An 18,435-nucleotide genomic window follows, 5' to 3' on the forward strand; every position below is an offset into this window, starting at 1 on the left:
AAGCGTCGCCGCCTGGCCGCCCCGAGAGCTCCGAGCCCCGCTGTCGCGCGGACGACCGTGCGAGTGCGCAGCTCCGCACCTGGTTTTGAGCAGAAGGGAGGAGTGACCGCTCTCTAAGCCCCTGTGCGTCCTGCCTTTTCCGCTTTCGGTGCTCCGGTCTTTGTGTTGCAAATGCATCAGAAGCCTAGTTCAGTTAAAAACTGTACGTGTGGGGAAAGCATCCTTAGAAAAGTTGGGGTGGTTACTGCGTGGGACAAGCACGTACGCAGGGCCGGGTGTGTGATTGGTTTTTGATTGTTTTTAAACTCTAAGAAAATCTCTATCTCTCTTTGTTTCACATTGAGTGTTTGCTCTTTTCCTACTTCCGGACGCTGCTCCGGAGTGGGGCCTCGCTGTGCCTGTGCAGTGCCTAATGGAGTACGGCGCACAGTAGGGATGCAGCTACCAGCTGAACAGTGAGGAACGGGCGATTTAGCGAAGACTTCGAACGTGCAGCTTCCCTGAGTTGACAGTATTGTGACTACTCAATGTTTCCTTTGAGGGTAGCCCTTGAAGGTTGCCATTTTGACGCCTTCAGTTGTTACTTGTCACTGTGAGAGCCTTCACGTTTTCCTGACAGGGGATTTCCTCTTCCTCGCTGGCCTCTGCGTTCCTGGGAGTCAGTTTGTTAATTAATGTACTGGGGCCACCTTTCCAGGCTGATTGGCCAGAGAAGCCCACCGACGGCAGGCAGGTGTCTTGGCCCCCTCTTGTTGGCGTGTATGTGTTAGCGTTCTCTGTAATGTGATTTTTGTTTTGGTTTTTTTTGGTACCGGGATCGAAATCGGGTCCTTGTACTTGTGAGGCAGGCCCCGAACCACTGAGCTAAATCCCCAGACCCTGCAGTGTGATTTTGAATATCCTTGCAGCTACTTGGCGAAGAAAGGCATGGGAGTGAGGATGTGGCGAAGTTCCTATATATAGAACATGTAAAACAGTTCAGCCTCTTCACTTAAAATCGCTGTCTTACATAGGAAAATTGGCACTTGTTAACCTTCTGAAGTGGCTGAAAAGGTAGACTGTTGTGTACTCTTGTTTTGTAGTTGAGCTTTGTACGGAGGAGGATGGAACGTGTTACATTAGGGGTGGTACCCGTAGGTAAATATGTGCTGTTTTCAGACTTTTTTATATTAAGAAAAAAAGTAAACATAGACTGAAATCTACAAGCAACATCGATTCATCTCCGTGTTTTTTTTTTTTTTTTGGTAAAAAGAGTTTTCAAAGAGGTGTTTGCTGTTTCTATTATTGGAATAAATTACCCACTAGGGAATAGTGTTGTTATTAGTCTTTACTCAATGTATTTGCCAGCTGCTGTATCTATGATGCTATTTTGCTGGACAGAAATTACCCATCTCCAACCCCATTAAAGTAACTACTGATGAATTAGCTGTCATGTTATATAATCTGTAGCAAAAAAGTCTTTCACATTTCATTTTCTTAAAAATCTACTCATAAGCAGTTTTAGTTGGTAATGTAATCATCTGTTTGTGTCAAGACCAAAAGATAGAACGGATTTATGTCCATAGGGTGAGTTAAATCATTTGTCCCAATCTAAAGGCTGTTGTCTGTCATTGCCGTTTTGGGGAAAGTGTGTTTTTTAGTAGAAACTTATATGCATTATACATTCCTAGAGAGAGAATAGTCTGTTTCTTGAATGAGTGAACCAAATAAATGATGGTAGCTGCTGGGAAAGTGTATTGCCACTTGATTGTAAGCTCTCATTTAGATTTGTACATTTGTGTGTTCAGTTACATGGAAGCCTTAAGTTTGTAACAGGGTGCCTGGCACATAGTAGGACTCAAACATATATTGAACTAATGAGTCAGTGAGTTTAAGGAAGATGGTTTGTATAGGATTTAATAATTTTGTTTGAGGTATCATTTAAGGGTAACATTTAAAAACTCATTTTGGCATTGTCGGCAGTTGTTACCACATGTATATTTTTACATTTTATTAGATTATTTTTTAGGCGATAAGGGAAGGGGTGTGTTTGTCATCACAATTCCCAGTTGAAGAGAAACAGGTCTGCAGTGGTGGTAGTGAGCGGGAGAGTAATACCACAGTACCCCCTTACTTGTGGGGTTCCCTTCCTGCAGTTTCAGTTATCTGCAGTCAACCATGGTCCAGAAACATTAAATGAAAAATTCCAGAAGTAAACAGTAAGTTTAGGTCATACACCCTTATAAGTAATGTGATAAATCTTGCACTGTGATGCTCCATCCTACTTGGGACGTGGGTCTATCTCTTTGTCCAGGGTGTGCATGCTGTATATGCTACCCACTTGTTAGTCTCTTAGTAGCCTTAGGAAACTCTTATTTTACTTAATTATGGCCCCAAAGTGCAAATGATGTTGGAGCTGAGCTTTAGAAATTAAAGTGTTTCCTTTAAGTGAAAATGTGAAAGCATATTTGATATGTTTTATAACAGTATATTGTTATTGTTGCTGTTAATCTCTTTGCCTAGTATATAAATTAAACTTTATCATAGGAGTAAGTGTATACATGAGAGAAACAGGAGATGTGTGGTTTGCTATCGTCTGCGGGTTCAGGCTTCCACTGGGGGTGTTGGAATAGATCCCCTGTGGATAAGGGGGACAACTGTCTAAAAAAGTTCTCCTTAGTAGTAATGTACTATCCACAGAGAGGTTTATTATTAAAATTTTGGTGTATCTATGTGTAGAGGTTAGGAATAGTTCATGTGTATCAGTAGTACAAGTGACACTACAAATAAAGGATGTAGTGAATCCTAGAACTAGCTGCTTCCTCTCGTCTGGATGGACATGGACAGCCTGGCAGGACTCTAGATTTGCACTTTTAATCTTATTGGTAACTTTTGCTAATAATTTTAAATGTAGCTGAGAGTATTTTTGAATAATAGTAGATACTTTCTTCATTTCAGAGTCTGGTACAGAATGAGTGACTGGTAGTAGGAGTGGGCATGTGGCTGGACTGGCAGGGCGCAGGTAGAATGAGAGTGACCTCGAGCAGAGTTCCTGAAAGTCTGGCGATTTTGGAATAACTCCCAGGCACCACCCATTTCACTTCTTACTTCGTGTGTATTAAAAGTGTTTAAACTGCTGCAGAGTAAGATGCATGTGTCACGTCTCTCCTATGGCTTCTCAAGACCCTGGCAAACCACTGTCCACTCACAAAAAGGTATACTTGGAAAGCACACTCCTAGCTTTGGGCCATTATTGATGTGTGCGTTGTGATGGTTAAAGTTAACGTGGATGAAAATATATATTTTTGTATCTTCCTTATTCCACAAATAGTAGGTAGTAGCATACAGCAAAAGCATCTAACAAAATGGGAAAATATAAATAAGATATTCACATTACAAGCCAGATGAAATAGCAGTCAGAGTCCTTTGGGAGTATGGGGCACAATTAAGCCACAGGAGACGACCTAGTGGAGCGTGGATTGTAGTTGAAAGCTCCCTCTAAGCCAACGGGAGAAGGGAGACATCAAATCTTTATTTTTTTAAGTAGAAAAATGCTAGGGAAAACGTACTGAACTTTTTGGAGGAACAAGATATTTTTTGGAATAATTAGTTCTGCAGAAGTTATTTCTGTAGAGTGCCACATCAGAGCCAGCAGGTGACATAGTGGGTAACGGCCTTGAGCCTTTGTACAGCTCGCCAGTCACAGCTGTGGGAGGCCGTTTGTCAGGGTCTCCTCCCGGAGGGTGTATGTGTGGGCATAGCTCATGGGGTGGGAACGGTGGCTTCTTAAAACATCATGTGGTTCAAATACATTATTTTCTGGATGAGCAACTTCATCCTTAGATAGAAACCTAGGAAAAGTGAGGTTGGATGAACTTGAAAATACCATCTGTAAACATCATTGATTTCCATGACTTAACATCTTTAACTGCAAAACTAATGCATATTTATGGTAGAAAATGAAAATATAGTTCTTAACTACGTACCCTTCTATATGTGTATTTAGAAATTGTGTAAATACTATGTATAAAGTATGAATATATTTAAGTAGTCCTTACCCTATTGATACCTTATAGCCCTGTGGTGGCAAACTAATGGTACCTGTGTTGTTTTTCTTTTAAGATAAAACATGTTAATGTAGAGTTGTTTCTTCTAAATTAAAAATCAGTATTCAGGTTTAGTTGTAGTCTTGGCACTTTGGGATAAGCATGTAGGTTTAGGATTGCAGTTTGAGCACTCATCTCTAAAAGGTTTGCCATTACTACCTCCTAATTTAACATTTTGGCTTACTCTGTTTTTTTGTTTTTTAAAAGTAATTTGATCAGGGCCGGGGATTGAGCTCAGTGGTGCCACACCTACCTGGCAAATGCAAGGTCCTAAGTGAGTTCAATCCCTGGTACTAAAAAAATATTTTTTTGTCATACGATATATACCTTTTATACTAGTCTATAAAATAATATTTACATTTCTGTGTTGTATTTGCTCTTTGTAAATTACTTTAATGTCTGCATTATGTCTTTAGAAAGCTTGGTATGCCTCTCTTGCACTCCATGCACTTGTATTTATTTGACCACTCATTTGTAGGTTTTTTGTTTGTTTTCTTCTATTGGTGTTAAATATGAGCAGTCCAGTTAAGAGCCCTTCTCAGCTCCTTTTTTTGTACTGGGATCCAACTCAGGACCTTGTACTTGCAAGGCAGGTGGTGGCACTACTGAGCTTTCTCTGGCCCTTCAGCCCTCTTGATCCCATCACCTGCTCTCCACAGCTTCAACTGTCACTTCAGCCACCCTGAGAACTTCGGCTCCACCTCTAGCCCCTGAATCTGATGGCTGCTGAAGGGCTCCTTGGATGTCCTGGAGGTGTCGCCTAGACAGCTTGTTCAAAGGTTCCTCATCTCTCTGCAGTGGCTTGTCTTCCACTGTCCCGTCTCTTAGTCATGTCTCTTAGGAGTCTTGCATCCTAGATTTTCCCTTTCAGCCCGTGTTAATACCTGAGTTATTAACAAAACAAAAATTCATACAAAAAATTCAAGTTCAGGATTGGAGCATCCCCCGAGCATGAGACATTGATTAAAGCCCTGCAGGTGGAATAGTGAACAACGCTGAGCCCTGTTCTTGTGGAGCTAACATTCTGATTGGAAAGACAGGATAGATAGGAAATGCCAAAAGGTCAGGTGAAGATGCTAGGGAGAGAGGTAGAAGGTGCTCTGCTATTACAGGATGGCACAGGGACCTAAATAAGGAGAGGTAACAAGCCGTGCCAGGTCTGGGAGGAGCCTCCAGGAAAGGATAAACAGAACAATTCCCAGAGTGGGAAGAAAAAGAACTGCATTGGTAGGAGATAATACTGAAGTAGATATGGGAGTGCGATGTGTGGCTGCTGAGGGCAGGATGTAAGGACTCTGGATTTTATTGTGAGCAGAATAGAAAGAGGTTAAGAGCGATTCCATGGCTGGATTGGAGGGAGCAGTGGTGGAAGCTCAGAAAACCAGTTGAGTTTTTTCTAGTAGTTGAGTAAGAGATTGTGATGGTTTAGATGGTTAAATATGGTGTGGAAGAGGTGATGAGAAGTGCTTGTGTTTTGGATTTATTTAAGCAACAAAATTTACTGACATTTAGATGGAAATGTAAGAAAAGAAGTCAAGGGTGTCTCCTAGAGTTTTGGTCCAAGCATTTGTTTAGACAGGAGAAACACCTGACTGGACTTAAGTAGTGTATTTAATCTTTCTGTCCTTCCCTCTGTTCATGGTCAAGGTAGCTTCTTACAGTACAGATCTTAAAGCAGTTTGCTTCTGGTAGCCCTTGACTCCTCATTGCCTACACACAGAAGAAGGGTGAAGTCTGTTCATTGTGTAAATTAATTTGCAGATGTCTTAATGAACTCATAGGATGAAGCAGCTCTCATCCTTATGTGATGGTATTTTTTAATTGTACAGTAGATACAGTGTGGTAAACAAAATAATTTTAAGGGATCCTGTATTAGGAGGAAAAGGTGAGACTACTAGTTGGGATTTGGCACCAAAAAGACACTCTTGCACTGTGTGCAGTTCCTGCTGTGGTCACACCAGTTCAACTCCAGTTAAAATACTCAGATGCGTGTGTGTGCTTCTGTGAAGGGTATGATCACTTCTACTGAAGAGTTGGTCAGCCCGGTGACCGCACGTTCGTGTGTGTGTGTGTGTGTGTGTGTGTGTGTGTGTGTGTGTAGTGCAGATGCTGGATTACAGCGATGGCCACATCACACAGAGGTGTCTGTCTTCTTAAATTTAACAGTCCAGTGGTGGTAAAGTACCTCTAAAATAGCCGCTTTCCACAGATGAAACACACATATTCTGCTAAGAGTTTCTATATGTTTGGTTTTGGAATTTGTTAATTATTATCTTAGAGCTGGGGCTCCTGAATACCAAGATTCTAATGAAGTTGTTATCCCTTTGGTCAAGTTGGGATTCACCTTCAGGCTGTCTGATCCCAGAGCCTTAATCACTGTGCTGTATAATTTATGATCTTATGATGATGATAAATCATAAAATACATGTTAATGGAAATAAATACAATTTTCAAGTTTGAGGGAATTTTAAAATTAAGAGAAATAGCAAGAACCTCTTCTCTGATGAATGTACTGGTTATCTTTTGGCTTTCTATAAGAGATCACATAGTTTTGCTATTATTTTAAATTTTAAGTACATGTAGGATGTGCTAAATTCACCAGACAGACTGGGATGAGATTAGAGGCTGCTGCTAAGTGGCCTTGCAGTAGAGCACTGAAAGATACTCATGAAACACAGGGCACGTGCCATTGGACTCCAGGTGCAATGCATTCTCATTGCAGATAGGATTTAGGTTTTAAAGGCAAGGCAAGATGAAGTGCATGCAGTTAAAGTTACCTTGGAAAATCCCATTTCTATTGGCCTTTGCTTCTACCACTCCACCAGGCCACCTTGATTATAGAAATCATCTACTAACAGTTCTGTTTCCTTGCTGAACTCTTCTGTTGTCTCTGCTCCCCACAGCACCCAGAAATATCTTGTGAAATGTAAATCCGAACACCTCACTCCTCTGTCCACTCCCTTTCCTAGCTCCCTGCCCCTCAGTAAGGGCCAGGCTCAGTGCTCCCTGCAGGGCCTGCGTGAGGCTGACCACACTCTTGACTTCTCTCCTGCTGCCTTTGGTGTGGTCCCTGCCGCGCTTTATTGGCTGTTCCTTGCTGTGCAGATAAGCTCCCGTCTCACCACCTTGCACTTGCTCTTCACCCGCAGATCTGGTATCTGAAGCTGCTGCATGAAATAACTAACGAGTAGATACCGTGCACAAGGCTGGGGGCAGCCTCCTGCCTGCACTGGACATCCTTTCCTCCTCTGGGGTGTAACTGTAGCGAAGGTTCACAGACTGTCCCGGATGTTGAGAGGCTCCCGTTCTCTGCTCCTCTGGCCCTTTTTCTCTACAGCATTTAATACCATCAGACATACCGAATGGTGTTTGTGTATTTTTTATTATCTTCCCCAACTGAAGTGACCATTTCATGATGACAGGGACTTTGGATATTTTTGATCACTGCTGTATCCCATGCTTAGTCCTGAGTAGGTGCTCAGTCATTATTTGTTCACTAATTAATGATTAAAGTACTTTGTTAGTTTCTATAATCTTTAAATATCTGTAGAATATGTTTGATTTAGACTCTAAGGTAGGCTAAGAAATACTTGGTTGACTGCTGGCATCATAGCTCTGGTTTTTTGGCCAAGCAAGATAGTATATCATAGAGAGTATTTTTATACCAATCTTGACTTCTCTTAGTTTTTACTTACTCTCATGAACTTAAAAGCAAGTATTTTAAGATAATAAAATTGGGAAAAGAAAGTGTAAGCATGTTTTCTTCACCCCATGATAGCTTATTTTATTTATCTCCTAGGTCTCCTTATTACTTTTAACAGAGAATCTCATGTGTGTGTGTGTGTGTGTGTGTGTGTGTATGTGTGTGTGTGTGTGTGTATATATATATATGGTCAACCAGTGTCTATATATGTGTGTATGTGTAGATATAGATAGATATATCTATCTATATATGTTCTTCCAAAGTAGATTTTTAGTCAACCAGTGTCTATATATGTGTGTGTATGTGTAGATATAGATAGATATATCTATCTATATATGTTCTTCCAAAGTAGATTTTTAATTCCTTTACTACCTCTGTTCATGATAGCTCTAAGAACCACCGGGAAGCCAGCAGAACCCCTTCCATCCAGGCAGGGATGCGTCTCTCCTCTCCTGCCCTGTCCACCTTCCTGCTCTCTCAGGGGACACTGTGCAGTTGTACACACAGCCGCAGCACGGAGAGTCTTCCCGGGGCTGCCACTCTCGAGATGGTGTTTCAGATGAGACTGGTGTTACCTGCTGGTATAGTTTAGGATATTGTTTAAACACTGCAGTTTGAAATTGAGAAGATGAAGTAGTCTCGTGGGTTTTATTTTCTGAATAAAATTGGTGGTCTGAATTTAGAATGTGATAAGTGGTAATGTCACCTTAAAACTAATTGTGTCTGTCTGTTTTTTAGGAGATCATGAATCAGGCAGATAAAAATCAACCAGAAGTCCCACCCTACCTTGGTGATGAACCACCGGAAGGTAAATACACATCTATAACATCAAGTGTGAGAGGAATTTTCCAGTGAATTAAAGCTCTGATTGTTTTTGTTAACTGTAAAGAATTGTAGCCTGTTTTCCTGCTGAGTGAATACATCCCCCAAATAAACATTTTTAGCCTGTAATAAAGACGCACAGGTAATGGTGAGTATAGAGACGCAACTTAATTTTATTATATAAGTTTTTTTCTGACTGCCCTCTATTTTTAGATCATTTCACAGGCCAGAACACCCTTTCATCTGTAAAGGTACAGGTAGGTACAGAGAGAGGATGGATTGTGTTTACTTTAGATGTCTTGCGTACCAGAAATCACTTAGCACAGGCAGCACTTGAGATGTTAAACGGCTCCTCATTGCACTGTGATGGTAGCTCTCTCCTAATACACGGTCTTGGGGTCTGCATAATTTGGCTTTCTAAATCACAATTCTTTTTTAGTTTGAAAATTGTGACATCATGAATCATTTTACTTCTAAAAGCTTTGGAAACATTAATTGCCCCTACTCCAGTCCTGATTCCATACAAAAAGTGACTGTAGACACCTTTTATTTATGGTTTTAGTTTAGTGATAGCAAACCTTTTAGAGCTTTCAGTGATACAATAGCCCACTGTGACATGGCCACAGGTTCGCCACCAGTGGTATAGACTGATATTAAATGTAATGTAAATAATTATAGAACTAACAGTGGTCTCCTTAAGAGAACTGCATACAGGCTGCCAGAAGTACTGACCCTGGGCATTGTGTTTTCTTCCCAGTTCTGTTACCCACTGTCTAAATTTTCTTTATATATTGCAATGTAAGCAGATGAAATTGCTAGGAAAACACCACAATGAAAAGCATCACTTAGGCCTATAAGAAGTTGACTGGGTTTAATTTAGTTTATTTGATAGAGTAGCCTAGAAAATTATTAGTTCATCTCTTTTCCTTGCCTCATTTTTAGGATTAAAAACATAGTGTTTTGAAAAGAAGAGCTAGGTCTCGGTGTGGATAAACAGTTTGTGGGAAAGTAGTAAGAAAGAGATAAACAGGCACCCAGGACTGTCAGGAATGTCTTCATGTGCCCCCTGCTTAAAAAGCAGAATTTATGTGGTGATAATTAAGAATGCTTTGTAATGAAAGAGATAACTTTTAATATTTGTCTCATTTGGTTATGAAAAATCATTTGTACTCATTAAATGCACATGCACCAGATTTAGCAGAGCAAGACAGTTTTGCAAATGAGGTCTCTGGCATTTGGCTGGTCATCTGCAGCCCTCAAATCAGAGCTTTGCTTCTTTTCTCATTTTTTTGACCTTAAACACAAAAGTTACTAGTTATGGATTCTTTTCCATCGTAAGTATGACATATCCATATACTTGTCTTTCAGCTATTTAAAATTTTATGTTAATTTTCTTGTAAGTGTTTTTTGGTGCTGGGGATTGAACTGGGGATGTTGCATGTGCTAGGCAAGTAAGCTCTGTCACCGAGCTACATCCTGAGCCCCATTGCTGAGTTTTACTGAAAGCGACTGATTAATGTTGTAAAAAATGGCCGGGTGTGGTGGCGTACACCTGTAATCCCAGCACTCGGGTGGCTGAGGCAGGAGGATCACTGTGAGTTCGAGACCAGCCTGGGTTACATAGTGAGTTCCAGGTCAGTCTTAATTACATAGTGAGACCCTGTCTCAAAAAAATGTTCTAAAAATGTAGCCATACTCATACCTGTGCACTATTTTGATTACTCAATGAAATTTTTCCACTTATGATAGAATGTAAAAGCTCCAAACAATGAAAAAGAAAAAACTGTCTAAGGTAAATTTGGGCTTTGTGTATTAGAAAACTCGATTTCTAGAATTTTTTCTTTTTTCTACAGTAAACACTCATAGATTCCGTTACCTTCTCTCACTGCTAGGATCTGGTAGCTTGGTGGTGTCATTTGGACCTGCGTACCCAAGAACTTAGCTCTTGTATGAGATGGCATTTTGTCAGGGTGAAGATTGGATTTATAGTTAGCAAATACTTTTCCATGACGGTTCCCATGCTGTTGCTGCCGGAATTACTGTGTTCGTGTGAAGCTAGTGCAATCACAGTTGGCGAAATCTCCCCTTTAGTCATCTCAGGAATTTGAAGTTACATGTTAATTTGTGTGGTCCCATTAAAAAAAAAATTTCAAAGAAACCTAACTCATGACATAAATTTTTCTTCTGGCAGTACCTTTTCTTGGGGGTATCTGCAGAGTGTAATAAAATGGTAGATGTTTGAAGCACAGATTCCGTCTTGTAGGAAGTACTGAGGGAGTGACAGAAGTATTACCATGCCCAAGTTTATCTGCCTCATACAGGTGAATAAAATTATAGTCAGTATGACTTTACATGATGACTAGTTTAATTTTCCTGTCTTGTCACAGCATTAGCTCTTTAAATAAATTTTGAGGCACACAACTGGGCAGAGATAAAATATATTTAAGTTAGTGATTCCCAGACTTTGGTTTCAGGTAATTCTTACACTCAAAATTGAGGCCCCCGAAGAGCTTGTGTCTCTACCATATTAACAATAAAAATAGAGAAATTTTAATCTTTTATTCACTAAATAAACCTAACAGACCCATTACACTGTAACAGAATTAACTTGCTTTTGTGAGAAGTACCGCTTGGTGACTATTCTCCCTCGTCTCCAGTCAGGTGCCATATCACACCTCCGGACTGAGGAAGGGTGAGTGTGCTGCTCGGTGGGGACTGTGTTTGACTGGTGATGTTTTCTCGCATTAGGTGCCACGAAGGGCCATCCGCAGCAGCAGCCTGGCATGTTGTCCCGTGTGACTGGAGGTATCTTCAGTGTTACTAAGGGAGCCGTTGGCGCCACCCTTGGTGGTGTGGCTTGGATTGGTGGAAAGAGTTTGGAGGTGACCAAAACAGCAGTTACAACTGTGCCTTCCGTGGGAATAGGGCTGGTGAGAGGGGGCGTGTCCGCTGTGGCCGGAGGTGTCACAGCGGTGGGGTCTGCCGTTGTCAGCAAAGTGCCCTTAACGGGAAAGAAGAAAGACAAGTCTGACTAAGATAAGGAGATGCACCTGTTCTCCACAGCACTGTGACGCCAGTGGCATTGAATTTCTACGTTGTGGACTACAACCAGGTCACCTGCTTTGGACGCTTATCTTCTAAATTGCTGTGCTGAAAGTATTGATGACTGGCTGTCAGCTAAAGGGCCCAGTATCAGCACAGTGTACGGAGGCTTCTCATGCTTAAGTTCCAGCTTTTATCTGGTAAAATGTTAAACTTACTTAGTTGTAACGGGAGATATGGTATGTTTGAATATTTCTCATAAGTCTTTCAGTTTGACTAAAATGTGAAAGTTGAATTTAGTAGATGATCTTTACAGTTCCATTTGTACAGTGTGCCAGGTAACTCATGTGCCCCTTCCCAAGGGAAAACTGTACCTTTGATGTGCCTAATAGTTTCAGATGTCTTAGTTTTTTAAAACAATAGTTGTGCAGGCCAAGAGGCATTCTTTTCCTATTTAAACTGGCAAAAATAGGAATTGGAGAAGTGTAAAAGAAAAGTTAAATGGTTTGATATGTTAACCATCTTGTTAGACATGCATCCTGCTCATTTAATCATTGATGCCTTACAAAGGAAACACCTTTTCTTATACCTTCATAGTACAGTTCTTAGAATTATGTTTGTGTTCTCTTGAAGGTGGTGAAATAGGTTTTCCCTCTTAAGAATCTCAGGAGTGGGGTCCGTGGCTGAGAACAGTGCTTGTGAACGGTTAAGAGTCAGATCGTACACTCAGACCCATGTACAAGCTCACCATTAACACACCTCACAGTGCCTAAGGGATGGCTCCCAGCTGAGTTAGAAGGTTTCATGTGGAGGAGGAACAAATATTGTTTCTAAGAAGTACTTAATGCACACAGGATGTAGAGTCCTTCACACCTATTCTTTCAGTAAGATGTCTTAAATTATCAGCAGTGCGCCCTTTTAAAAATAAAAGAAACCATAAACATTTGAGGACTGACTTTCGAATGGGCTCCATAGATCACTTTCGAATGAAAATAGGTTTGCTTTTAATGATTTCTGTAGGCTTCTAAAATATGTTGTCTTCTAGACAGTCTTGTACAGTAGCTGCGCACTGTGCTGCTTTCCAGCCACCTTCAGGCCGGGAACTGGAGTTGTGATTAGTGTTTCAGCAAGCTGCCATCCAGGCGAGGCTCGTCCATTCCCAGGACCAGGACTTGGGTGGAGTTGTTTTGTGCTCAGCTTCACGAGCATGCTGACAAGTGACATATGTATTCAGCATTCCGCTTTCACCCGAGGGTTATAGCCCAGGCTTGGAGTTGTGCACATTCTCTCCCCTCCAAGGAGGAAGCAAGTGGCCTTGGCCTGCTGTGGTTCGGTCGGGACCCAGTGTGCGGAAATTCACATAGAACACTCCAACACCGAGGCGGAAAGGCTCATTTGTACACCAGTGGAGTACTGCATTAATACTGTGGATTAGCAGATGGGTAAGATGATAACCTTTGAAAGCTCTCCTGAAGACCAACAGGGACTTTGAGGATACCTCCAAAAGTTCTGGAACTTTTCTGCTTCCACAAAACTGAAAAATTCATGAAGGGGTTCAATTAAATGGGTCATTTATTTCATGTGATATATTGTTGATTTATTCTGGTCAAATGTTTTAATTATCAAAGGGCATCTTTTTCAAAGACTTCAGAAGTAATAGTTGAACACTAAATTATCTAAATAACGGTATTGGAGAACTTGTTTCCTATTTTGAAGAAATGACTGCTCTATCGCTAGTTTGTATTTCTGACTTACCTTTCTCTACTCATAGGCTCTGCTGTGCTTTGTACCCGAGTTTCTTCTAAGTATAACTTTGGTTTACTGTGTGCTTGCCTATTTATATTTTCAACTTTGCTTGTCCTTACAATTGCTTGAGGAAAAATGGCTGTAATTTCTGCTGCAGACAAGCCACCTGCTACCTTTTGTCTCAAGACTGCTTGCAGTTGGAAGGTGCGGTAGTGGAGAAGGGCAGTAGAGGCTCCTGGAATGGGTGTGGCTTCCTGTCCTGCGCCTTCCCAGTTGTGTGGCGGGTACAATGGACGGCCTTGCTTCCAGAGCCTGAGGCGGACACCTGGAGGCGGCTGTGGCTCACTGCTTCCTGAGTGGGTTTCTGTCCCACGAGGCTGTGCCTGGGCCTGATCCAATGATGGTGACATTACAAATCTGTACTAGTGAGAGATGTTAGGGGAAACGATTGAATGCTTTTTCTGTGTTAAAGGGATGGGTAAAAAACACATGAATTGTTAATAAAGCACTATGATCTGCAAAAAATGGAACGTTTTCTAAAGATCTGAAGAAAAAAGGGAAAACTTAAAACAGGACAATCTTAGAAACTTAGTTACAGAGCAGTTCCGAATATTACGGTCAGTCTTGAATTTTTGTGGTGATAATGTACAAACCTGACATCCCAGAATATGTATTTTGATGCCAACACAACAGTGAAATACAGATAGATATATTTTAAGCAACTCTAATAAAGGTTAGAAATGCAGAATCCTAGGTTTTACTTCCCGTGGCTCTGACATCTGCTTCCAAAGGCCCAGCCCCGCTCGGCCCAGACCTGGGCGGAGTGCGGTGATGTTGGCGGCCCGGCTCCTCTTCGTGCTCGGCCCAGATGGGCCCGGGGCGGCCGGGCGATCGACGCCTCCAGCGGGCTCCTGCCTGGCAGCGCACGGCCTCGAGGCAGAAACGACGCTGGGACCAGAGCGGCTTTTCCCTCTTGGGCTGAGCTGGTCTTGGGTTTTGGGACTGTTTCGCGGGGCGCTGTTCGGTTACAGTTGGAATTACTGGGCTGGAACCCGGGTGCGAGTTACTCTGACTGGCCCGGCCTGCTCGCTGCTGCTCTGCTTAGCGGAGGCGTCGGGGAGGGCAGAGCGACTCCGTTCCCGGGGGCAATCGGGGTGGCGCGGACAACCGGTCCGCAGCCCTGCTCCGCTTTTCCCATCCAACTGCTTGCAGTTGGAAGGTGCGGTAGTGGAGAAGGGCAGTAGAGGCTCCTGGAATGGGTGTGGCTTCCTGTCCTGCGCCTTCCCAGTTGTGTGGCGGGTACAATGGACGGCCTTGCTTCCAGAGCCTGAGGCGGACACCTGGAGGCGGCTGTGGCTCACTGCTTCCTGAGTGGGTTTCTGTCCCACGAGGCTGTGCCTGGGCCTGATCCAATGATGGTGACATTACAAATCTGTACTAGTGAGAGATGTTAGGGGAAACGATTGAATGCTTTTTCTGTGTTAAAGGGATGGGTAAAAAACACATGAATTGTTAATAAAGCACTATGATCTGCAAAAAATGGAACGTTTTCTAAAGATCTGAAGAAAAAAGGGAAAACTTAAAACAGGACAATCTTAGAAACTTAGTTACAGAGCAGTTCCGAATATTACGGTCAGTCTTGAATTTTTGTGGTGATAATGTACAAACCTGACATCCCAGAATATGTATTTTGATGCCAACACAACAGTGAAATACAGATAGATATATTTTAAGCAACTCTAATAAAGGTTAGAAATGCAGAATCCTAGGTTTTACTTCCCGTGGCTCTGACATCTGCTTCCAAAGGCCCAGCCCCGCTCGGCCCAGACCTGGGCGGAGTGCGGTGATGTTGGCGGCCCGGCTCCTCTTCGTGCTCGGCCCAGATGGGCCCGGGGCGGCCGGGCGATCGACGCCTCCAGCGGGCTCCTGCCTGGCAGCGCACGGCCTCGAGGCAGAAACGACGCTGGGACCAGAGCGGCTTTTCCCTCTTGGGCTGAGCTGGTCTTGGGTTTTGGGACTGTTTCGCGGGGCGCTGTTCGGTTACAGTTGGAATTACTGGGCTGGAACCCGGGTGCGAGTTACTCTGACTGGCCCGGCCTGCTCGCTGCTGCTCTGCTTAGCGGAGGCGTCGGGGAGGGCAGAGCGACTCCGTTCCCGGGGGCAATCGGGGGGGCGCGGAGGTCGGGGAGGGCAGAGCGACTCCGTTCCCGGGGGCAATCGGGGTGGCGCGGACAACCGGTCCGCAGCCCTGCTCCGCTTTTCCCATCCTGAGCGACGTAAGCGACACTCCGGCCCCTGTGCCGCGCTCTCCACGTTATTCAGACAGGAGCTGCGCGGTCTCCGCCTCGCTCTAGATGTCCTGCACAGCAAAATCGGCCCCAAAGCACCGCAGCCCACGCCTCCCTCCAGGGGCCCGGCGGCCGAGAGCGCACTGAGCAGACAAGCGACCACACCAGGCCACGCTCTGGTCCCGCTCCGGAGACGACTTCGGCGCCTGCCTGGCCTTGGGCTGACCCCAAACTTCCTGGCTGCTCCTTCTCTTTTCTCCTCCTGTCCTGCTGGCGATGGAACCCGACCATGTGCGTGCGACAAGGGCTCTGCCCCGGAGCTCCAGGCCCGGCCTCTGTCCTTGTACCCCACAGACATCCCCCAGCGGCACCCTAACTAAACAGGTTTGGCGAGCAAGGTTACTGCATCTGCCGAAACCAACGATGGGGGTTTGCCCTGCATTCTTCACCATTTTTTTATTATACTTCAAAGGCTGTGCAAACCCAGGGCATGGATGTTCGGTGTCAGGCAATTGTTTCACTGTGTATTTGTTAGAAAGGTCAATTTCACTGCCAAAAGCGAGCCAGTCCTTATCAGGGTAATGTTTATCTTGGAACAAGTAAGAATGGAAACTTGGAAACTACCCCTGCACTGGCACCATCGCACCTTCTGTGTAGGCAGACCAGCATTTTCAGAAAGCTTTCTAGAAAGCTGCAGTTACTGAAAATGTATTATGAATTGATAATTTCAGATTTAAAAATTTTAGTTCTTTTGAGAACAGGGTCTTGCTTTGTAGCTCAGGCTGTCCTGGAACTCACTGTGTAGCCCATGCTGGCCCCAAACTCATGGTGATCCTCTTGCCTCAGCCTCCCAAGTGCTGGAATTACAGACGTTTCATAAAAACTTCAAATCTGTTTTGCACTCATTCCAGTGTTGGCAAGACAGCAGTCCATTATGCTGGTCCCTCACTCTCCTGCTCACAAGGTTTGAACAGAACCCTTTCAGATCTTAATAAAGCTGGACTGTGCCACAGGGCAGCGGGGGTCCTGCCAAGCAATTCCTCCTCCATAGAGGAAAGTGATGAATGTGGGTCCGTGTCCCCCAGGGCAGGGCAGCTGATGCCAGTTTTACCAAACTGACCCCAGAAGCAGGCTATTATTTTTGGATAATACTTGATTATCCCAGATGTTTATCCCCACATCAAAGTTGTTTTCTTAAGTGTACCAGAAGTTGCAAATGTTTCACTTAAGGCTAAGCTGCACATTGAGACCTCAGAGGGGTGGGTTCAGGGCGGTGGTGAGGAAGACTGGTCTGCACCCGAGACAAGTGCTGTGTGAATGGAGATGTCCCTGTAGCCGGCAGTACGTCCTAGAAAGTTTTCACTTATAAAATATCACACAGGTGCCCCAGTGTGCTAGCCCATACCCATAAATTTTAGGAGTAATACTTAAGGGTAAAGTTACCAACTTTATTTAAAATAAATGTGATTTAAAAACCAGGCATGAAGCAGAGATTGTGTCAAAGCAATTTCAGACACAACTCAGAAGCTAAGGAGGCCCTTAAAATAACGGTGACGCTAAGCGGCCCGAAGTGCACGGTCTCCAAAAAGTTGCACTCGACTGCTGGACGTGAGGGCCGTCAGTTACTCCTCAACATTTAATGGTGCCACAGGGTTAAATAAAGGTCTTTCTCTTTTGGCTTGAATTTTGCCCAAGTTAGCCTCAAACTCCTTTTTCGTTCCATTTAGATCTGCTAGATGTCCATCCTTTATTCTGTAGCCTAAGAGATTTAGTTTCCTTATTCTGTACTGCACTATTTGTGGTGTTAATTCAAGAACCATGGGCGTCTCTCTTATCTGAGCTATGGAAATCCCTTCTTTCACTAACCCCTGGATACGTTCTTCTAAAACTGGAACAGAGTAATACAAAAGAGCAGGGCATTTCAGAACTAACTGCTTCAGGTCAGGATCTGTGCATTCCAAAGCATTTTGTGCGAAGGAAATGCTGTTCTGTATATCTCTTGGGCAAAGATGAAAAAGGGACCCTTTGAGTGTGGACAGAAGTTGAAGCGTTTCCAAGTCCGTGAAACCCTGCTCCTGGAGAAATTCTAGTGTTTCCCTCACAGCCGCCGGAGAGTTGAACAAAATAAATGGATTCTGGCTTAGTAATTTCAGCAGCCAGACTCTCATGTTGGCCTCAGACCCGCCTCTGCTCAGGAAACTCTCCTGGAGAGCCCGGGCCATTTGTTTGTTGTTCTCCACAGGGTTATGGAAAATGCTGGGGGCAGTTGTCAGAAACCTGCTGATGACCAGGTTCCGGAGCCCCAGCTCCTGGAAGAACTGAACATTCAGCCTGAGGTTCTCCTGGTCCCCGATGGTGAAGAAGGCCTTGGGACACCGCTCTATCAGCGTGACCAACTCCTGCTCACTTCTGCACACCAGCTGCCACAGTTCCCTCTGTGTGGCCAGCGCAGCGGGGCTGCAGACCATGGCTTCGGGGCAGCGTTCCAGGATGCTGGCCACCACGGCCGCGTCGGCACCCAGCTGTCGCAGGACACTCACCACCTCTTCCACATAGGTCTCTTCCTCCAGAAGCACCCATCCTTTGAATCGACGGATTTTTCTGATGTCAACGGCAAGCTCGCAGAGCTTTTCTACGGTTCTCTTGTTTTCCTTCTCAGCCTGGCTTCTGGTTGTGAGGGCGCAGCGCGCTAACGGAGGTGCCCGTGTGGGTGCCCACCGCGCCGCCCTGCGGGAACACAGCCTGCGCG

The 18,435-nt window shown here is 44.0% G+C and overlaps 2 protein-coding genes across 2 annotated transcripts in view; one reads left to right on the top strand and one right to left on the bottom strand.

The window, feature by feature from the left end:
* Nucleotides 1-8,526: 8,526 nt before the first annotated feature.
* Nucleotides 8,527-13,884, top strand: Tmem263 (transmembrane protein 263). Its single transcript, XM_033763878.1, has 2 exons — nt 8,527-8,596; nt 11,359-13,884. The coding sequence occupies exons 1-2, from the start codon at nt 8,533-8,535 to the stop codon at nt 11,643-11,645; spliced, it is 351 nt and encodes a 116-aa protein (XP_033619769.1). The 5' UTR covers nt 8,527-8,532; the 3' UTR covers nt 11,646-13,884.
* A 2,624-nt stretch (nt 13,885-16,508) lies between these two features.
* Mterf2 (mitochondrial transcription termination factor 2) overlaps nt 16,509-18,435 on the bottom strand; it is a 2,497-nt gene continuing 570 nt past the window's right edge. Inside the window, exon 3 of the mRNA XM_010637624.3 lies at nt 16,509-18,433. Coding sequence (XP_010635926.1) covers nt 17,309-18,433 — 1,125 coding nt within the window. The 3' untranslated portion in view covers nt 16,509-17,308. The remainder of the gene's footprint in view (nt 18,434-18,435) is intronic.

This window comes from Fukomys damarensis, unplaced genomic scaffold (genome assembly GCF_012274545.1).
Source record: "Fukomys damarensis isolate Sample0158 unplaced genomic scaffold, DMR_v1.0_HiC HiC_scaffold_15, whole genome shotgun sequence".
NCBI lineage: Eukaryota > Metazoa > Chordata > Mammalia > Rodentia > Bathyergidae > Fukomys > Fukomys damarensis.